At 39.4% G+C, this 23723-nt stretch overlaps 1 protein-coding gene across 1 annotated transcript in view; it reads left to right on the forward strand.

Annotated features, from left to right (window-relative positions):
• Positions 1-23723, forward strand: part of plekhg2 (pleckstrin homology domain containing, family G (with RhoGef domain) member 2) — a 105801-nt gene that overhangs the window by 23421 nt on the left and 58657 nt on the right. Inside the window, exons 3-4 of the mRNA XM_059332110.1 lie at positions 8044-8579; positions 17034-17134. Coding sequence (XP_059188093.1) covers positions 8044-8579; positions 17034-17134 — 637 coding nt within the window. The remainder of the gene's footprint in view (positions 1-8043; positions 8580-17033; positions 17135-23723) is intronic.

The following is a 23723-nucleotide window of genomic DNA, read 5'->3' on the forward strand; positions in this document are numbered from 1 at the left end:
TCCTCACTCGTCCACATGTTGCAGTGACGTCCAGCTGCTCCGACAGGCTATGATTTGTTCTTTTCTAAGAAACCTGTCAAACACATAATGACAGCAAGGAGTGTCTCTCTTATTACTGTAATCACACACACGCTGGAATCCACGCCACCTTATAGTTTCAAAGCATGTATTTAAAGGGAAATTCCACCCTAAAACTGCATTTTTAGAGTTGTGTTTTTAAGGAACACAAAGAAACCTGCGTGGGCTAGGATGTTAAAACTTGTCAGAGTTGATTTTACTTTTGGTGTTTTATAGACAATAACCAATAAGTAGGGAAGAACTACCAAATTACATTGCTGCACTTTTTAAAAGCTTATCCAGCATTATTCTGACCTTTTATATTGTGAGTATATGAAGATATGTACACTTACTTCTTAACTTCTTTCAATTTAAAATGTTCTGATCTTGAATATTTTATATAAATAAAAAACATGAAAGCAAAGGATAAGACTTAAAGAAGTACTTTAAATTATCAGTATTTGATGCTGTCTGTTGATTTTGTATGTACAGGGTTTGTGGATATTAGTTGTTTTCTATTTAACGTTTTGAAACCACCAATTACCTTAAAACTTTACACTACTGATCTGTGATTATGTGTCCTGAGCTCCCAGAGGCCCCTCCCTCTATGTGGATTGTGTTTTTAGGGTGGGTGTCCGCCTCCAGGTTGCAGGTTTATGTAACTGACTTTATGTTCTTCCTGATGTGGAGTTAAAGGTTCATGTTCCTGTCAGACTTTACAGCACTGGAACATGAAAATGAGCGGGCGTTGTCATGTTTGAAGAGTCGCCACGTGTTTCAGGTGACAGTGGAGGTTTTAAGACCAAAGACATGATGTTGGAGTTCCTCTAGGAGCCGTTGTGTTGCCTCTAAAGTTTAATCAGGCTGGGTGATGTAGTTCTCGAGTGCCAGAGGAAGGCTGTTCTCATTCACTGTTTACACTTAGTATATCTAAAAAAGAACACACTAGAATTCATATAGAACCCACATAATCTTGAGGTGTGAGGCAGAACATGCATGGCTGCTACTATGCGTAGTATAAATAGCAACAAAGTGCAACAAACTACACAGAGAGCAGAATGGGTTGGATGGATGGACCCAGGAGACTGCCATCACATGTTACGTAACTTATGTCAGCTCAGTAACAAACAGAGCTATTTAAACTGAAAACGGATCTTTTCCGAATCATAACCAAGTAGTTTTGTTGCCTAAACAAGTTCTGCACAGACGCAGTGATTGCTTGTGTTGCTGCAATTTTTTTGTTGCTTTTTACGCTTCTGCAAACATCTGATGGGTTCAGGCCTTCACACATTGAGATGCTTTTTTTCCTGCACATCAATATATTTTTTTCAAACAGCTGTTGTTGTCATTAGTTTTATCACACGGAACATGAGTGTTACGTGTCCAAAAAAGCGGTGTTATGATTGAGGTTGTTGGTATTTTTTTTTTCACACTGTGAATAAAAGCAACATCATTTTTTGTTGTTTACTTATTAGCATTATAAAACAACAACATGGAGCTCCGTAGTTTGAACACCGGATCCTTCTGCATTTTACTAAAAAGAAACTCTGGAGTTTATTCTCATCAACAGCTGCTCTGTAGTTAGTTTGTCCTCTGATTGCACCAACATAATCAAACCTTTTATAGAATAAACGTTGCAGCTGTCGCAAATAACATCACTACTGGTAAAAATAGTGAATTATTTGCTGTTGATTAGTTCCAATTTCTGTGTTTTTAATCTGCACAGTTTTTCTCTCTCCTGTGTTGAAGCAGTATGATGTTTTAGGTCCTGGAGAGGAAGGTTGTTGGATGTTTTGTCAGAAATAAGTGCTTTTTAAGCCTAACGCTGCTTCGTCAACAGTAAAGAAAAAATAACACTGTAGATTAACATTTCCGTGGTTTCCAGAAACATTTCTTGCCTGTGACTGCGCTGAAATAACCCTGTAAGGACTACGGTTACTCATATTATTTTTTTTTTTACCCTGATTACGTTTCATCTACCAGGAATGTGTGATTGCAACTATTTGATTCGCCAATGCAGCTTGAGCATGGTGACAGATAGAAGGTAATACACTGAACCACATCCTGTATCTGAAGGCAGGTGCACACACACACACACACACACACACACACACACACACACACACAGGAAATCAAACGTGTTGAGAAACAGTTTTTTGTTTCAGTCTGAGTGTGACGGACAGACTTCAGTCAGTCGATGAACAGACACTTTAACAGACATGTCCACTAACTGACACACACACACATAGAAACTCTGCGAACTGTAAGTATGTCTACAGTCGCATTATGGGTGTTAAGATTTATTTTTTATTCTTGCTGGTGTAAATATGTCGAGATGATCAGTGCGTTCGCTCAGTTTTCAGGTTTTGTTGCTCTTTGGTGATTCTGCGGGGCTTACAAACTTGCATTGAAATGATGCATTAAGAAAGAAAGAAAAGGAGAACCTGTGATGGTATATATAATAGTGGTTGTGTGTGTGAACTGCTACAGAATGGCTATTGACTGTACAGATGCTGCAGATTATCAGGAAGAAAATGATCTTCAGTTTTCTCTCCATTCATGATTTCTCCCCACTGCAACATAGCTTATACGATGCAGCAACTCAAGTAATGGTACTTTGATTTTACTTTGTAATCATTTTATATTTCTAAATATATCTAAAACGATGTATGATACATGGGATCTTCCTGTGTGCGAGGCTGGTTGTACTGGTTGAGGCATTACATGATTGATCTCTGTCTCAGCAGGTTTTGCTAACTTGTTAAACGGATAGTTTTTTAAGTTTTTTTTAATTTCAAAACCGAATCTATAGGTTTCTGAACGTCTGATAAATGAAATGGTCAAAAATAAATAGATATATACATGATAAGAAATTTATAATTTACTCTTTATATCTCACATAAAGCTTCTTGTAACTGCCAAATATGTGTGTGTGTGTATGTATGTGTGTGTGTGTTTGCATCGATTAGCAGTGATACATAGAGACTGAATGTAGCATTTTAAAGCAAAATGCTAAACTCCGATGATAGATTTTGTAGGGAAACTTTCTGTATTGTTGGGTCTTTTTTCCTTCTTGTCTTTTTGAGCCTTTTCATGCTGATTACATTATTAATGAACATTATTATTTTTTGTTTTTGTGTGTTAATGTGTCCACATACACACACTACAGTAACATCTAGTATTCATTATCAGAGTCTGGATCTTTCTGCTGTGTTTCCTGGTTGTTGTTACTGTTTCTCTGTGAGCTGGTTTAATGATGATGATGATGATAATGATGTGAGGAGGTCGGCACTCAGTCCTGTCAGCACAGTTTGTAAAATGAGGATGAAGTCATGGTGGTTTTTGTCTTGGATCAGAGCCAGAGCTGATAAGAGAGGGAGAGAGAGGGAGCAGGGGGAGGGAGGATGATCTCAGCGGGATAAAGAGAGAGACCTCGTTACGGACAGGTTCAAACTGTTTTTCATGTCTGTCTGAATAACAGTCCAACCTGAAAGTGTCACATTAACGTGAGACATATGAGGAGGATTCAGTTCTCAGCGGAACTTCCTATTGCTTCACTTAATGGCAAAAATTGCACTGGTCTGTTGGACTTGAACAAAAATAAACAATATTTTTGTTGCTTTTTGTAAGCTTATGTATTCAGTCATTATTCAATGGTATACTAAACATCCATGTGAAACAAATGACTTCTCACTGTTCTCAGGTCAAATATTTATATGCGATTAAAATGTGATTAATTTCGATTAATTAATTACAAAGCCTCTAATTAATTAGATTAATTTTTTTAATTGAGTCCCGGCCCTAGTATTTACTTTACTTTATAAATGATCTTTAGTCATGAACCACAGCAGCTGTTTGGTCGCACAGTCTGGAGGAGACTCGATGTGATTTCTTTCTATCAGAACACAATGTTTCGGTATCAGACAGAGAAGAGACAGAGAGATGATCAGAGACAGGATGTATGAATGAAGCCAGTGATTCACATACACACACACACACACACACACACACACACACACACACACACACTGACTCACCCGTTTGCTTTATTGCTGAATGAGAACTGGAGCATGTGTGAATGCCATGGCTAAATAAGGCTGTAACCGCTGCTGCTCAGTGTGTGTGTGTGTGTGTGTGTGTTGTGCAAATCATCCTGATTTATCTGCATTTATGACTCGACGCTAGAAAACCGTGTTGGAATGTAACTAGGTACATTCACTAAAGAACAAACCTGAGGTTCTTTACTTTAGTATTTACATTTCCTGCTGTTTCAGTTAATTTTTTTACGTTTTACTGCTCTACATCTGTCTGACAGCTTCAGTGACTTCCTGTCCAGTGAAAACCACGTATCTTCAGATGTGCTGATGTTGAATGTTTGTGATAAACTGAAGGATGAAGAGTTCCTTTATGTCCTTCTTCTTCAGCTAAATAAACTGGAAAAGCTGTTTTTCTGACTTTTTAGAGATACATGGTACTCACAGGACAGCAAACTTATTCATAGAAGATTTTCAGGTCACTTTATTCATTTATTTATTAATCTATTTTATGATAGTGATAATTTAGAAGAATTTAGAAGTTTTACATTCATTTTTTACATTTTTAAAGATATTTCTAGGTCAAGGTTAGGTTTAGGTTATATTTTTATTTATTGTTAATTGTTCTTTGACCATTTATGCTTTTTTATGAAAATGTTTTTAATTGTTTTTGATTATTTTTAGGACACAGTTAAAATAAAACCCTCTTTGATCAGCTGGAAAAATAGAAAAAAGATTTTTAGCTCATTTTATTTATTTATTATTACTTATTGTTTTAAATTTTTAAGACCCTTTATACTTTTACATTTTTAGAAAGATTTCTAGGACATTAAGTAAAAAATATGATCCTATGGTATCTAGAAAATGATGCATTGCTGCAGATTAGACGAGCCAACAGGATATAAAGGATAAACTGAAATATCTACAGCAAGAATATTAATAAAAAAACATCATACTTAAAAGGAAAATATTTTACTGCACTTTAAGTTTGGTAAGGTTTGAATGCAGGACTTTTACTCATAGTGGAGTGTTTTTAGTGTAATATTAGTACTTATATTGCAGTAAAGCCCACCACTGGTTAATTATGCAAGGGCTCCTGGGTTCGATCTTTTAGTGACGTTTTTATAAAACGTGTCGGTGGTTTTCCAGATGAAACGTCACCTCTTCATGTGGAGCAAAGAACAACGAGCCTTTAAACCACAGGTTCGAGTCCACACCATGTTAACCACACGGCTCACAGCTGCTGCAGCTGGTGAAGTTATTCCTGTAAGAACCTGAACTCTTCTCAAGCTGTAATCTCACCTAGAAGGAGAGAAAAAATGAGGAAAATGTTCTCGTTTAACACTCGTTCGGAAATTCCTCGTGCCAGGATGTCTGGAGTTTAAACACTAATGAAGTTTAAATAGTTCTGTGAGCAACAGGCGGGACAGGTGTGCTGCTGTCTGCAGCCTGAAAACTGGAAATTAAATGATTATAGGGACTTGTGAAGCTGTGACGAAGGGAAAAGATATAATTACATTTTTAAATATGAGTCAATGTGTTTTATGAGACGAGAAAAATGGGGAAACTGTCAATCAAAAAGTCTTCTAATGGTCTTTAAAGATATGGACACAGTTACAGTGAGGTTGGAAACACTCGCAGTCTCAGCTCGTGTTGTTAAAGACAAAGATGATGATAATTGAAATAATTAAAACACACTGAAGGAGAGAAGGATGTCGATGCAGGATCATTTAAAACTGAATTTATTGTTTTTAACAGGATCTGGTTAGTGCAAGCCATTTATTTTAAATGACAAATGTAGAATAAAGGGATTCTGACACAAATATCAACATTTAACACAAGTTTTGGTCACTTTATATAGTGGAAACTTTCATAACCGATGATCCATTCAAAGACCATCGGAAAGTTCAAATTCTGACGATAATGCCTGTTTTTACAGCTTCTTTCTATAAAAAAGGGTGTATTTTTGGCGATCATTTAAAGAAAAACATACTTTTCAAACCAGTTTCACCTGTTTCTCAATCAGAGACTCATTTACTGTATTTGGACAAAAAGAGAAGAGTTAATTGTGTCAGTCAGTGTTGATGTGTCGCTTCGCTGCACACACACTTCCTGTTGACGCTGAGGGAGACGGCAGCAGGTTCTGACATTCTGGACAGTTTGAATGACAGACGGCTGCTGCATCGAGCTGTTGGAGCTGAGAGAGACGACAGGGAAACAGTTTAACTGGATGCCAACACACATATTCGTATGTGTGTGTGTGTGTGTGTGTGTGTGTGTGTGTGTAATGGGGAACTGAACAGCAGAGCAGGAAACAAGGTAACACTTTCTGTCTGTCATCATGTAAAGCTGTAGAGAGAGAGTAAAGAGATCTGCTGAAGGGATTTGGATTGATTGATTGATTGATTGATTGATTGATTGATTGATTGATTGATTGATTGATTGATTAAAGTGTAATCAGCATCCTGTGAGGAGCTCCTCTTGCTGTGTGTGTGTGTGTGTGTGTGTGTGTGTGGTTGTGTTGTGTATGTGTCCTGACAGTGAAATGTTGCTCCAGAGCGACACTGAAAGCTTTTTCTCAATGGGAAACATGTTTTCACTCTCCTGACCAGTTGAAGAGAGCTTGTGATAGACAGGTTGTTCATCCAATCATCTGTCAGGTATTTTTTCAGCCAAACACAAAGTCTGGGTGGTGTTGGAAGACGTGCTGTCCTGTCGTTCAAGTTGAAGATCTTGTTGGAAAATATGTTTTGATTTAATTTTTTACTGTTGTTTATCCTGCATGATGTCCAGAAGTTTTGTTCAGGATTTATGTTTTTTGGTCCTTAAGATTAATTAATTCACTCATTGTGAAGACATGTAAGGAAAATATTTTCTGCAAGAATTCAGTGAGTAACTGATGCACACATCAAAACATGATAATTCATAACAAAAGTTGTTTTGTTTGGATTATTGAGTAATATTTCTGGTGCAAAGACAGAAGAAAACCGTCTTTTTCCTGTCTGCAGTACTGACATGAAAAAACTTTGTAATTAAAGGAAACATGAAGAGAAGAGATAAATAAATACGTTTGTTTAATGATTAATATTACTATAATCAGACGGTCTGCAGTCTGTTTGTTGTTGTTATGAATAAACTATATTAATTTTGCCTCGCTTTAATGCAGAACACCTTGTTTGTGTATTATCCAGTTCAAAGTTTGTAGTTTGTTGTTTATTTCATTTTTCTGCTGTTTCATGATGGAATTAATGAGTGTCATCTTTTTCTGTTCTGTTTGTGAATATTTGGAAAATATTTGTGGTACTAAGATGTTGTTTATGCATCTGTCCGACATGGAGCTTGTTACTCTGATAGTTTAGTCGAGAGCAGGTTTGTTGTTGCATAAACTCTCCTGGTACAGTTTGTACTTTTTACATTGTCTTTGAATCCAGGAAAATTCCAAACAAGCACAGGAGTTAGTTGGTTCTTCTGTCATGCATGCAGCTTAGGTTGAACTGGTGATTCTAAATTGCCCGTAGGAATGAATGAGAGCATCAATGGTTGTCAGCCCTGTGATAGTCTGAAATAACGTCCATAAATCTGCTGAGAAAAAGACGCTGCAGAACTTGCCAGAGAATCTTCTTGTTTTTAAGTTTTCTTCAGTTTCTCAGAGATCCAGTGATAGTTGTGTGTTCACTGCAAACAGGAGCAGCTAACGGATCATTCTGCATGTTAACAGAGATGACTATGTTCCCGAGTGATGACTTCTCCTCTTTATCACACGTTCATCATATTAGCATATTTCAGTTAAAGTTTATTAGTTTGTGTCCTGATCAGGTTGTTGCAAAAACATGTTTTTTAACCAGCAAGAAAAACATTTCTGCTGAGTTTCTGTAGGTTTCTAATGCACTCTCTGGATATTTTGCTGGATAAAATGTTCTGAAATAGCGTTTGTCTCTCTGTCTCTCCTCAGCCTCCAAGCGTCCCTCCTCAGTCTCGTCTCTGAGTGGGATTGTGGGTAGGATGATGTCGTCCGGCGAGCGAGGAGCCTCGTCCTCCTCCTGCACGTCCGTCAACACCGTGTGCTCGGACAGCGAGCGTCCCGCCTCCCTGTCCCTCTCCTCCTCCGCGTCCTCCGTGTCCCTGCAGGACACCTCCCACTCCTCCTCCTCCTCCTCCTCCTCTTCCTCCTTGCCGTACGGCGCCGTGCCGACCTACAACGCCTGCTCATCATCGTCCTCCACGCCGAAGAGGAACAGCTCCGACATTAGCCTGGACCTCACTCCTCTCGTCACGCCACATGGAGGAGGCGGTCCTGCGGGGGGAGGAGTCTGCGTGGCCATGGCAACAGGAGGAGGTCACCACCCGAACGGATACATAGCCAATCCGGCGGCATCGGTGGTGGCAGTGATGGCCACGCCCAGACAGCTGTCACGCCTGGACCGAGTGGTGCTGGAGATCGTGGAGACAGAACAAGCGTATGTCAGAGATCTGAAGAGCATCGTGGAGGTAAGAACACAGCTGATCCCACACACAAACATGAACACTTTACACTCATAAAAACAGCTTGTAGAGGCTACAACTGGAGCATATTTGGTGGTTTTGTTGATAAGTGAATTCACGTGGTGGCTCAGTTGTAACACGAATGAAATTGAAATTAAAAAACCTAAGAAATCCATCATGTGATCATCAACCATTATATCATTTCTGGAAGGAGGCAAAATACTGCTTAAAAATTTTCTATGTGTACCCACAAGCCTTCTCTTTACAGACATGCCCACTTTATGCCGATAACATACAGTGTTTTTCTTGCTGTTAAATGTGTTATTTAGTCCTCCTGCATATGAATATTTCTGCATTCTGGGGTCCCTAGAACAGTCTGTGAGCTGCATAAATTGCATCTGACTGGAAAGCTCTTGTGAAAAAATGCATTATTTTCTGTCTCAGATTCTCCTTTTTTTTACTTGTTTGATTTGTTAGAGGGAGCCTGAGATCGAGTTTTAATACAACATAGAAGCCGACGAGTCTCCTCTTTACAGACATGCCTGCTTTATGCTGTTAAATATGATTATATAGACAACAAGACATTTTAGATGTGACATGCCCACTTTATGCACGTTTCAAAAGCAGTTTTAGGCAGAAACCACAGCGTTTCTGCAGTAAAATGTGTTATTTTGAACTATTGCATATGAATCTTTGTGCATCCTGGGATCCCTGAACAGTCTGTGAGCTGCATAAATCGGGTCTGACTGGAAAACTGAGACTCTTGTGGATTCAATGAGCGCAATGTTCTTCATGTGTGCTGATATTAGTTGAGTGAAACTTGAGCTCAGTGTATACAATGAGCTGCTGTGACCTCTAGGATAATCACAGCCTCAAACTACAGACCTAGAGCATTCAGAGGATGGATGGCTAAGACATTAGATTCACAATAAGGGGGTTTCTCAGCAGCAACACAACACAAGGGCTTCACAATACAATGGCAGGTACCAACACTTCTCCTTCCATCGGGCAGAACGATGGACATTCACACAACAATCGTCCTACTTTCCGTAAAATTAAGTTAAAGAGCGTAGGTGCGCTGTCACTGATCAACCACGTCCCTTGCATTGTATTTTCCTTTTATATCCTAGTTGAGGAGCCATCAGGACACATCATCATGGTCAGGTTCATCCCAGACACTCGTTTTCACTTGTTTCTAGCACCGTTAACTTGTTATCTGATCACTTGAAACACATTTTAAAACCAATTGTAAACACTCACGATCCCAGTTAAATATGATGTGTCGACATGGCTGACAGAGAGCTTCCCCTTCAGGCCTCAGTGACATCTGTAACAGGAGATTATCTGCAGGAAGTAACTGCTGACCTCAGAGTTGCGGCAACATGTACAGTACAGTCAGACTGTCACCGAATCATCATCACTATATCAGCAGGCAGCACACTGAACCACAGAGCGTCATTCAAACAGAACCTGTCAGCTGTTTAATGTAGCCACGAATAAATAGAAACATAATGAAGGAGAGGCTGCAGTACAGTAACAGCTGTGTGTGTGTGTGTGTGTGTGTGTGTGTGTGTGTGTGTGTGTGTGTTCGGGAGGAGTTAGCTGTTGCCTAGATTTACTGGCCAGGTGTGAATGCCTCCGGCCCAGTTTACCTGCAGCTGGCCTCCACACACACACACACACACACACAACCCACTATTGCTCCATAGATGGACAAACATGTGCAGCAGTGGCTCTGTTGTGTTTGGGCAGAAATGTTGCCAGATTTGGTGATTTTCTGCTCATAATTAGGTTTTTGAACCAACCTGGCAGCCGTCAGCTGGACTTTGATGCTAATAAAACATTTTAGTGTAATAACAGACACATGGCTGCAGACTGTTAAGCTTTGTTTCAGGCTTACAGATCTCTTCAGGACCATGAAAAATCCAACCTGAAGAGGCGTTTTGCACTGGCAATACAGAAAGCAACTTTAATGATCGTTAAGAACAATTTGAAGTGAAGTTTCATACTTCCTGTTGCATTGTGGCAAACGAGTCAGTTTTTCACCTGAGGAATGTGTCAGACAAATGTTTGTTCTTCATTGAGGAAAAAATAAACTTTTTTAAAGGGAGTTTTGAATTAAAAAACGTTTTTGTTAGAATTTGCTGACTTTGTGGTTTGATTGTGTGTATGTATCTAATCCATCATTGGTCCAGGTGCACCGGGAGTCAGCCAGGCTGTGTGTGTGTGTGTGTGTGTGTGCCCCTATCTGTCAGATTGGAGTGTGAAACATCCTTTTGAAGTGAAGGAGAGAATTTACTGCTGCTTTCATCCTCTGCCATGTCACACACACACACACACACACGTACACACACACACGCTCGTGGCTGAACTGTCATCAGGTTTATCAGCTGTCTGTCAGTTTCTTCTTCTCTGACCTTCCGCAGAGGACGAACTTCTCTGTCATCACCACATCTTTCTTCTTCTTCTTCGTTGGTTAATCCCTGCTGACTTTCTCTGTCCTCTGGGGTCACATGTTGAGTCTGATCTTGCTGTCAGTTTATTAGCTGATCATTAACACGTTTTAGTAACATTATATGAAAAACTGGCCCTTAAAAAAAATGTCCTGCACCACGATAAAAGTTGAATTTATGGCTGAATGTCATGATTCCAACTATCTAAATTAACTGGAGGATAATGCATCTTTTGTTTGGAGAATAAAAACTCTTTAAATGTGCACGTGGCACTTATTCATGTCAATGATACATTAATTCATTTTAATTAGTCTATAAACCTAAATACTTTAACAGCTCACATGTGTTTCAGAAAGATTTCTGCTCACATTCAAAACTTTCTGCACATTTAAAACTTATCCCACAAATCTTCCCTAGTTCTAGATATAGTTCTAGTTCTGATTCTAGTTCTGGCTCTGGCTCTGGCTCTGGCTCTGGCTCTAGTTCTGTTTTTTTCCCTCCTCGTTATTGTTCTGATTCTAGTTCTGGTTCTAGGTCTAGTTCTAGTTCTGATTCTAGTTCTGGTTCTGGTTCTGGTTCTGGTTTTATTTTTTAGTTCTGGTACTAGTTCTTGTTCTAGTTCTTGTTTCATTTCTAGTTCTAGTTCTGGTTGTAGTTCTAGTTTTAGTTCTGGTTCTGGTTTTATAACTAGTTCTGTTTCTAATTTGTTTCAACATACGTACATGCTCAGAACCTGTTTGCTTTTCCACAGACTAGAGAGCCAAGTTGTTACATCTCTCTCGGGTCTCGGCTTTCACAATAACAACAATAACATACTGCAAGGAGACTGCTTTGATTTCACGTCCGATAGCCCCACCCCCAGCCACTAAAGTAAGCGGTTCGTGGTTCGAGACCAGCAAAGAGTTGGTGCTGCTCTGGAACCAGTTTTCCTGGCCGAGAGCCAGTTCTTTCGCTGTCAAAATGTGAGGAACTGGTTCCAGTTTCAGCACCTTGTTTGGGTAAGAGCTTCACTGAAGTCAGTGTGAGTGTGAGCACCGACAGGGACTTTATGGTGCATTCAGATGCACCTTGTAACTCCCCCCTGCAGGGTGGAGCAGGATCAGAACAGGAATCTTTAAAATCCAAACCATACCGAAACCTAATTGTTGCATTTCTAGCATTCTTTCAAAATAAAAGTCCTTTGTTACTCTTTAAGTTTTTATAGTCGGGATAATGTGCATGTTCTAAACACTGAGACTGGAATCTGCACCAGAGGACTCACGCTGCTGTTTCTGTACTTTAACTTCAACAATCCCAGAATTCCTCTCTCCTGATGGAAAGGAGGTCTGATAGATGATAGGTCTGTGTGTGTGTGTGTGTGTGTGTGTGTGTGTGTGTGTGTTGTCCTGTAATGTAAGCCTTCATTCCTGCTGCTCTCTTCATTTGAGGTTTTGCTGAAGTCTGGTTTTGATTGAGGCTACATGATGTCACGCTCACTGGGAATCTGAACCAACTACCATAATAGGCCTGTGTGTGTGTGTGTGTGTGTGTGTGTGTGTGTATGTGTGTTTGAGAACAATAACAACTCAGACACGCAGAAAGAGGAAAAGAGTGAAAACAGCTCCTCTCTATCACAGACTTATGAACTAATTTTTCAATACATTTCAAAGAACAATTTCTCATAATATACTGAGATCACTGAGATCACTCCACCTGGTTCAAACTCTTTTCAGTCATTTTTTAAAGCCGTCTGTCTTTTTTAAAGATAAGGGAAACTAGGAATAAGTGGAAGAATTTCTTCTGATTCAGAGATTTCTTTGGTGCATTTTTCTGAGACGTTGAAGGTTGAGGAGTTGGTGCAGCGGGGATCCTGCTGCTGACCTGCAGCCAAGTGGGACAGGAAACTGAAGGGGAGGAGGAGAGAGGAGGAGACACAGAAAGATGGGGGAGAAACAGATGACGGGGGGAAAGACGAGAAAGCAAAGAGGGGTAAGAAGCAGAGAAGAAGAGGAGGAGGTGCTGGGAGTGAAGGGAGAACAGGGAACAAGAAAGGGGGGGGGGGGGTAGAAAAACAGAAGGAGGGAGAAGAGCAGGAAAAAAAGAACTGGAGAGAAAAAGAGAGAAAGAAAAGGACGAAGAAGAGAAGAATGTGGAGGAAAAAAGAGGAGAGGAGATGAATTCTGGGTTGTAGGAAAGATTTGGGGAACAAGAAAGAAAAGACAAAGAGAAGAAAAGTGAAGATTACTCGGCAAAAAGCAAAACATACTAAGTTTATTTGAGTCAAAAATATCTGATTACACTTAAAAATGTAATAAATCTTATCAAACAAATTATTACAAGCAGAAACACCTTGTTTGGCTTGTTGAATTTTTCATATTTTTCCAGCATAAACAAAGTGAAGAAGTTTGTCTCCTGAAGCTGCTTTCATGTTTATTCTGCAGCAGTAGATGCAACAGGTAAATCTTTATTAACCCAGATAGAAAATGTGGTGTAGCAGTTGCAATACAAAATCAGACAGAGTGCAATATAAAAAGTGTAAATAAACAAATAAGGATAATGTTTACGCAACAACACGAAAACATGTTTTATCAGATGTGTTTAGACGGCGACAACGTTTTTCGGGCTTAAAAACCCAAAAAAACAAAACCCCCATCCTCCAGAGTGGAAATCTTAAAATCTTCCGTCTGAAGGGTTAAAAAAAGTGTCAAGTGTCCCGATCAGCTCACGCTGGCTCTCAGCACATTTACGTGACATCCATGTACAGTCCAGACAAACAACAACAAACATGTCAGACTGTCAGTCAGACATTCAAGTTACCCTGCAGTTCTGATAACTATCCAGGAGTCATTTCAATTCAGCAGTTCAGCAGAATTATCACAGATAATAGAACAGGACAGAGAAGGTGCATTAATTACCTAGGGACATTTTTTCTATTTCTATTTCTATTTCTATTTCTATTTCTATTTCTATTTCTATTTCTATTTCTATTTCTATTTCATTTCACACTACAAGGAGTAGAAGTAGGAGAGAAGTGTCTTTAATGCTGAGCTCTTGCTGGTGTTGTGTGGCAGTGCATCAGTACCACCTACACTGTAAACAATTGTCTTGTAAATTAACAGTAAAATGCTGGCAGCAGGGTTGCCAGCATTCTACTGTTAATTTTACAGTTCCCTTACTGTTATTTATTTTACAGTTTGTTACTTTGATAAAACCAAATACTGAATTACAGTACAATCCTGTACATCCTTGATTTGGTAGTAAAATACTGATACTGCAAACATCATCTAACAAATAAACCCTAACATAGTTCAACTGCAGGATTAAAATGGATGTTCCAAGAAAGGAAAGACCAGAGTTGGCTGAATCTCCTCTAGAAATACAGGAGCTTTCCGTATTTTCTCAGCCTCACCGCTGTTGATTCTACCATAACTCCCACAATGCAATGCTATTTATGGTATATTACAGTATTTTATGGGAAACGGCAAACTACCTACAAATATTGCCCAGAATGCATTGTTTTCTACAGTATAATATCTTTTTAATGAAAAACAGAATGTTACTGTCATAATTTGGCTGTTTTCTTACAGCAATTTGTTACAGTGTAGCCACCTGGCGTACATACTACATCAATTTTGAAAGACTTTTGCGTCACCGTATGCAGCAGATTTCCACCTAAAGACGCTCATCTAAACACATAATAAAAAGTCAGAACGTAGGCCACTTTTGCGTTTTCTGTCCAAATCGTCTCCATCTAAACAGCCCCTCAGGCACAAAAACCAACAGGACCAAAACTTCAGCTCTGATTGCTGCCGTTCATGTTTTAGTTTTTGTATCTCTTGGAGTTGTAGTTTCACACTGATTAGTACACAGTCTTGCATATTAGTTTTTGGAGGCTTTTAAAAATATTTTTCCTGAACAAATTGCTCCACATACTTCAGTATCAGACTTGCATCAGACCTCTGAGACACTGACGCATGCTGCAACAGCTGCTGACATCAGAGCCTTTCAACACTTCCATATTTGGGTGATTTGCACAAACTTTTCGTTTAAAAAACTGCAAATGCATGAAGTAAATCTTGTGACCCATAAGGAGCATGAGCAGATTCTTTTATTCCGGCTGCAGAAATCTTTTTATAGCTCTGTTAGTTTACAGTAAATTCTTGTTGCTAACCCAGCAGAGACGTCATGGATCCTGGTTTGGGAACAAGCTGAGCTCAGACTTTCTGAGATGATTTCCTCTTTCGCCAAATTCATTTTCCTCCTCGGAGGAATTTCTGGCCGTATTTTCTGCTTCACTCTGGCAGAATTTCTGTGTTTTCGGCTTCTGTTTGGTTCGTTGTGTCAGTGTGTCACTAATAAAACTTCTCTGTGGTTTCTGGACTTGTCTTTTGAAACTGTCTCTCTCTCTGCTATTATCTCATCTCTCTCGCCCCCGAGTCCCCTCCACTGTAATCTAATTACTGGCTACTACAGGAAATGACCTCATGTGGACTCTGACAGGATCGGATGATGGATTTTAGTTTCTTAAAGTTTCCATTACAACATGAGCGACTGCACTTAGTTTGTTCGTTTCAGGACAAAGTCATGAAACATTATTAATGACTGCTGACTATATTCAATTTTTATTAAATTTATCATCTTTTATTATCAGTTTATTAACCCTCTGAACCCCAACGAGCCGTTTCAGAGTGTTTTTTGCTGTTTTTACATTCTCCACCCTGTGTCCTTGTATTTCACTGCAATATAATATATATATATATATGTATATATATATATATATATATATATATATATATATATATAAGTCCTGCAGCTCTATGGAATCAGCACAATCATGGCTAGAAGTGGGAACAACTCAAATATGTCTTTGTGCAGAATAACACAGTTAGAATGACAGAAATCAGAAAAAAGGACATTTTTCTCCACATATTGTACATATTGAAGTATCATCATGTTTCATCATTTCCTCTCCTCTCTGCCCTGTGTAAACAGATTTTGGTCATTTTTTGTAACAGAAACTTTGGTAATATAACCTATGATACATTCAAGGGCCGTCGGAAAGTTCAAACTCTGACAATAGAGCCTGTTTTTACAAATTGTTTTGATGATAAAAGGTGGATTTTTGGCAGTCTCTTAAAGAAAACATGTTTCTATCCCGCCTGTGGGATGATGTGGTCTAAAAAAGGTTGCATCAGTCATGCTTCTAGTTTTTAGAGACTATACATTCAGTTGGACTCATCATGACGATCATCAGTCAACTCATGTCAAAGATTTGTGATTTTCAGAGACTGTCAGTCGTGGTGTTGAGCAGCCGTCTGCACAAATTGTCTCCAATTCTCTGTAGCATCTTAACTTCCTGTTTTTATCTTTGTTGTTTCCTGTTTGACTTCCTGTGTGATGCCAGCGTCTGTGACAGCAGGTGGTTTCCTGTTCGCCTCTATCTGAAAAAGTTTGATTTATATTTTATTTTATATTTATATTTTATTTTTTTATAAGGCACATTAACAAAACTTGCAAAAAACAGAATAAGAATCAAATCAATATTTGGTGTGACCACCCTTTACCTTCAAACCCGCATCAATTCATCTGGACATTTTTTCACACCTGCCTAAAACTTTTGCACAGTACTGTACTTCTGGTTAGAAACCTTCCTGGTTAGGCTCTAAAAGACAGTTTAAACAGTAAATAAATGATGGAGATGCTGGAAGTGAAGCCACGGGAGTTACATAAAAAACAGAAGTTACATAAAAAGTTGTTTACTTTTGTTTCACAGAGACCTGAACCCCGTTCTTCTGCTGAAAGTCCTCCGTTTAAAGTCTGCCTCATCGTCATTAATTACTACAATGTCAGCAAGATGGCAGCGGAGAAAAGTCTCAAACATAAATATTAGTCGTTTTTGAGGGGAGAACAGTCTCTTTATTATGTTAAAATAAATAAAAAACAAAATGACAAAAGCAACTGTTTTTTTGGTTATTCACTGAATGAAAACTAACTTAATGTTTTAACAAATGTCTTTTTCTCTCTGCAGGATTATCTGGGCTGCATCATCGACTATGGCTCTCTGCCGTTGAAGCCGGAGCAGGTCAGCACGCTGTTCTGCAACATCGAGGACATCTACGAGTTCAACAGGTAACACACACACACACACACACCACACACACACACACACACACACACACACACACACACACACACACACCACACACCACACACACACCACACACACACACACACACACACACAGCTGCGGCCTTCTGCCATCGATGGAAGCTTTCAGTGTGTGACTGAAGGAGAAGCCACTTCTGTTACAGCAGCAGTGTGTGTGGATGCACAGAGAGAATGCAGTTGGTTTATGTGTTATATAAGTGTTGTATCTTTTGTTTCTCATCTAGAACAGACATGATGAAATATAATTTAACCAAGTGTCAACGTATATGCATCTCCTCCAAGTTGTGTTATATTTGCATGTGGAGCAGTGTGCCTGATTTAGGGAAGAAAATATTTGTGTTCAGTGTGTACAATCACCTGAAAGTAAGACTCGTGTTTTCATTGGATTAGAATGAGAGTTTCATATCTACAAAGTGAGCCGTTCAGACTGTCATTGTACGAGTCCTACTAAAAGTATTTTAATATTTAGTATCGTATGAAGTTTTGTCCAGTGACAAAGCAATGAAACATTAGAGCTGTCCGGTGGGTGATGCTGGTGTTGGAGGTGGAGGATCCAATCCAACTTTATTCATAAAACACATTTAAAAACAACAGAGTTGATCAAAGTGTTTTACATAAAATAGAGAAAAAGAAAATTAATGAACCCACCCCGGTCTGCAGCCAGGTGTTCCTGGCTCTGTGTTGGAAGTCACAGAATGTGGCGAACTTCTTTTCCACTAACCAGAGTAAAGTGGTTTTGGTGCATAAATCAGAACCACTTCAGAAGAATATGTCGGCTTGTTGGGGTTAGCAAAACAGTGGTTCTACAGAGAACCTTTCATGTTTATACATGTAGGGGGATCCAGTCATCTACAGCCTGTATGATGCATCCAATTACTGCACAAAGGTTCATATAATACAAAGTATGAGCATTAAAATATACAACAAACTGGTGTCTCTTTCCCTATATTTTATATATATATATATATTCTATATATTTATACTTATATATTATATACTATATATTATATATATTATACTATATATAAATATATATACTATATATTTATACTTTTCCCTATACATATATATATATATATATATATATATGTATGTGTTATATACATTCATTGAAAATTATTTTTATACTGCTTGGCAGTTGGATCTATGATTATAGATCATAATGTATTAGTTGATTATATTGTGTTATTGATATTGATCTGCAAAGTAACTTTTGTATAAATCGTTAAATACATTCCACGACTGTTGATGGAACAAAGATTCTGCAGAAAGTTCTCATGAAAATCAGCTGATTGAACTGTTTGGATTTGCTGTTTTTGTTTGTGATGCATGTTAATGGTGCGTTTCATCATGTGTGAGCAGGAAGTGCACATTTTGACACAGACGATCAGTTAAGATCAGTTTTATTTCACTCTGAAAAACTTGTTCCACTGTTGAAACAAGACAGTCATGCAGAGGATTTGAGTTTGTGGAAAGTATCTTGTGGGTCAGACTGACTGAGACGAGCGATAAGCTGCTGGTGGAAATATTCAGAACGGAGCGAGGCACCGGCGCTGCCAGAGCCGCAGGTTTGATCCCCACCGGGACGATCCCACGATAAAAAATTGCTCTGCTGGGTTTTTTGGGGGATGAAAGCGTGCAGCAGCTGTTGAGCTCATATGACCCGACCAGATTCTTCAGGTTTTACAGAGCAGGAATGCTGCGAGAGAGAGAGTGCCTGTTTCTGTGTCACGCTCATTTAAACCAGCAGCCGTCCCCGCTGGTATGTTCACATGCAGCCAAAACAGCCAAACAACTCTCTGCTGCAATGCATTATGGTCCGTTTTTACAACCCAGACTCTGCGCGATGGTTCAGAGTTTTCTGTGTCGCTGTGAGAGAGCAGAGAGAGATTAACCTGGAGGACGAGTTCAGTGTGTCAGAACATCTGTAAGTTTCCTCTGCTGGCTCACATAGCCTTTAAGTTATTTATTTTAATTAGGGATGCTAATTTAGAATATTTTTTCTCACTGATAGCTGACACTTAACCGATCATTAACCATGAGATCAGTGCCTGACAAGCCACCCTGCTGCATAGATACCCGACACAAAAAACACACAAAAAAAACAAAAAAATAAGTGTGACTAAAACAGCTTTTCCAACTGAGTTCTGTGTGATTCTGTCTCATTATCAAGCTTTGAACCGGACTGACAAGAAAAATCAGACACTATAAAAGTTAATGAAAATTTAAATATACAAACAATATCTCTGGAGTGCTGCACATAAGAGTGTGAATTTTCATTTTGGTTAATCATTAACATCTTTTCACTTTTATTTGTAGTTTTTTACCTGTTAGAGGGCCCTGTGTCTGCACATCGTGAAAATTATACTGACCAGGTGCATAAAACTACAGATGAGCAGCCCGTTCTGCCTACACATAACACGACTTTAGACCTTTAAGTTACGTGCAATGCATACGCCAGAATCCAGTATCCCATAAAATGACCAAAACATATGTAAAAATGACGTTGTCCTGCAGCCGGTAGGGTCGCTGCTTTTAGTGCGTATCATATGCACACAGAACTGGATTGTATTGTATGCATTGCAGGTAATGGCGAAGGTGAGGGCGAGTTGAGATGAGTTCTGTGATGTCTGCACGGTTTTCGTACAGCAGCATCAGTTGATCATAACTGCTTCTGATGCTGCAGCCAGAAATCCAACATGTCTATATCTCATATACTGAGACTGTGACTGTGCTTTAATGTCCAAGAAAGAGTTCCCAGTGAAGAAGGGTTGATTTACACACAGTGATTCAGAAGGAGCTGTTGTTATTGGGTTTGGGGGTTTGAACAGGAACCAGCTGTCATATGATCTTACAACAATCTGACGACAGAAAATATCGATGAAGTTGAAGATTGTGCCTGATTTTTAAAGACGTTGAAGAACAGACAAAGAGAGTGAGACATGAAGTGTGTGTGTGTGTGTGTGTGTGTGTGTGCAGGAGGAGGGGCTTTGAGAGCCTGGGAAGGAAGCTGTTAAAATATGTCACACACACACACACACACACACACACACACCACATATAACCCTCCACCCTGCTGAGAGTCCTGTTTTCACACTTCACTTTCTTTGTGTTTGTTCCAACAAATGCACACACACACACACACACACACACACACACACTGAAGAACAATGTCACGAGCACATACACTCAAACACTAACAGTCAAACACAGTTTTCATTCCATCCAGGCTTCCTGCCCGAGTTCTCATGGGAAATATTGTATGAGAGAGAGAGAGAGAGTTCCTTACTCTCTCTCTCTCTCTCTCTCTCTCTCTCTCTCTCTCTCTCTCGCTCTCTTCTCCATCTATCTGTCTCTTTCCAGTCAGTTAATTAGATTTAAGTTAATGAACTTAATTAGTTGTTACTGAGACAATTACAGCTCAAAAATTCCCCAAACCTCCTTCACCTCCTTTCAGCCCCCCCTCCCTCTCTCTCTCTCTCTGTCAGGGTCGTACAGAGTTTCTGACCTGGTTTCTGTCTCTCTCTCTCTTTCTTTGTCCGGGAAAGGAGAGAAAATAAGAAAACCCCCTTTCCCTTGTCCTGAGTCACACACACACACACACACACACACACACACACACAGTGCCAGATGGGCAGACATAACAGTCCCGGAGTGGCTACATCATCCAGCATAACTCAAACATGACAGCATGCAGTGTGTGTGTGTGTGTGTGGTGTGTGTGTGTGTGTGTGTGTGTGTGTGTGTGTGTGTGTGTGTGTTACAGTAGGGAATGAAGCCATGTGTTGATAATAAAGTTTATTAACAACAATAAGTAAACTGATTTAAATGGTTTATTGATGAATGAACAGCTGATTATCAGATCATATTAAAACACATAAAACTGAATAAACAGTTTGACAAAAGGCAGAAAAGTTCATAATAATGTGCATAATGTATAATGGTAATATATAAATAGTTAGAGGTAGAATATGCTTACAAATATATGAAAAGTAATAATCAATTAGCATAAAAAGGTCTCTCATGTCTCACACTGTAATAAATAAATAAATAAATAAATAAATTAACTACAAAATTTCCTCTTCTGAAAGGGCCACAGGGTGTGTGTGTGTGTGTGTGTGTGTGTGGGGGGGGGGGTTAGGGAAAATCGCATAAAGTTACCTGTGTGTGTGTGTGTGTGTGTTTGTGTGTATTTGTGTGTGTGTGTGTGTATAATTAAAATCACATAAAGTTACCTGTGTGTGTGTGTGTGTGTGTGTGTGTGTGCATGCGTGCGTGCGTGTGTGTTTGAAGCATGTGTATGCATGTGTGAGGAGTGTGCGCGCTTACGCGCGTGTGTCACACGAAATTGCGTCCGGAAGAGGAAGAAGAAGAAATCCACAGTATAACAGGTCCCTACTAGCCTCTCAAATGAGATTTGGTCTGGAAACCAACCATTCGTTTCTCCGTAGAGGAGGTGTGGTTTACGATCCTCCGGAGCCGTTTATTGGGCGTTTAGAATTTCTATCAAAAGCGTCTGTAGGTAGCACTTAGCCAATCGTATCAGTTATACCAGATGACGTAGTATAGCAACAGAAATGGATGTTTGTTGTGTGTGTGTCTGTGAGAGAGTGTTGCTTGCTGCTTTGCTTCTCCAGTTCTCGCTTTCTGCAAGATTTATTTTCACGCTTTATTCCCCCTCATGTCATTCAGCCACACACATCCACTGATTTTATGGGCAATAAACAAGCTGCTGCAGGTCTCTCGGCGGCCCCGCTGTCCCCCGGCTGGTAGCCAGATCACCGGCGAGACCGCCGGCTCGTACCGGTGATCTCGATACGAGCCGGGGGACAGCGGAGCCGCCGAGAGACCTTTCGCCTTTCAACTTTCGCTCTAAACTATTTAAAACACCATCTACAGCTAAAGAGAGTTTCGCGTCTGCAGCAGCCATGTTGGATCCGTAAGAAAACTACAAGCTTCCAAGTGCCGAGTAGTACGCGTCATCGTCTTGCCGTCCCTCCCCGCTCTGTGATTGGATCCCTAAAACAGGGCTAAGAAACTCGCTTGGTTGCCAGACCGCCTGGAGGTTCGAAATTAAATTCGAGCACGCAAGGCAGTATGGGTATACCCAGGCTAGGTCCCTACAGCTATTGCTGTATGGGACCAGTGCTCGGTGCGATTGCCCCGTGGCCCTAATAAATAATGATAATATTAATGAAAATACATAATAATAATAATAATAAATACATACATACATACATACATGATAATAATGATATGAATAAAAAATAATGGTAATAAAAATACATTAATACATAATGATAATAATGATAACTAGAAAATTTCCTCTGGGGAAATTCTGAAAGGGCCACGGGGGCTACTGCCGGTGTGTGTACACTATGATGAGATTCTTCAGAGATTTCAAACAATTAATACTAGTAATGTTATGATACTACATAATATACAAGGAGCACACCTACAACAAGCATTCCTTTTCAAGTATTTATTAGGGCCACGGGGCAATCGCACCGAGCACTGGTCCCATACAGCAATAGCTGTCGCCCCGAGCACTACTGTTATACTGTGGATTTTTTCTTCTTCCTCTTCTGGACGCAATTTCGTCCCGCTACTAGTCCTACAACTTGAAGAGTTGCAGGACAAATTATTTATCAAAACGTGCGGTTTGATCGGGATTGGTGTGCTATTACTTTTCTCTACAGAATACGAATTTTTCGCGATGTAAGTCGCAAAAAACTGCCCAAAATTTAGCATTGAAATGAATGGGTCGGTGTATTAATCCACGTTTCGATAGGTCATATAGTTTTTTATCAATCCCTGTTCAATTCTGAGATTATAATGGGTGTGTATTGTGTATTTCTCTCCCTCTACACTCTGGCGATGATGTCACACACTGTGACACGAACATTTACACGAACGACTTATGTCGCGAAAAATTCGTATTCTGTAGAGAAAAGTAATAGCACACCGATTCCGATCAAACCGCACGTTTTGATATATAATTTGTCCTGCAACTCTTCAAGTTGTAGGACTAGTAGCGGGACAAAATTGCGTCTGGAAGAGGAAGAAGAAAAAATCCACAGTATAACAGTAGTGCTCGGTGCAATTGCCCCGTGGCCCTAATAATAATAAAACCACATGAAATAATTATAATAATAATACCTACTTACATACATGCATACATACATAAATACATGACAATAATAAAAACAATTCATATTATTTGAAATAATATTAAATAAATATTACTATATATTTAATAAATTATTTTAACTTTTTGTTGTAACAGACTTTTTATACTACTTTATTACTTAAGTACAAGTTGTGAGAACTTTATCACTGGATATTACAGTTTTCTATAGTGTGGTTTTAGTTCTTTAACTGAAGTGACCACACACACACACACACACACACACACACTGAGTTGACTCACACAGAGTCTAACACATCATCATCAGGGTGGCGTCAGACTGATGATGTCATCAGTGATGTCACACATGCTGATGAGTGTGTGTTGGAGGGTGTTTTCCTTTTGATTTTCTCCGTGTGTGTT

The sequence above is a fragment of the Centropristis striata genome, chromosome 4 (genome assembly GCF_030273125.1).
Source record: "Centropristis striata isolate RG_2023a ecotype Rhode Island chromosome 4, C.striata_1.0, whole genome shotgun sequence".
Classification (NCBI taxonomy): domain Eukaryota; kingdom Metazoa; phylum Chordata; class Actinopteri; order Perciformes; family Serranidae; genus Centropristis; species Centropristis striata.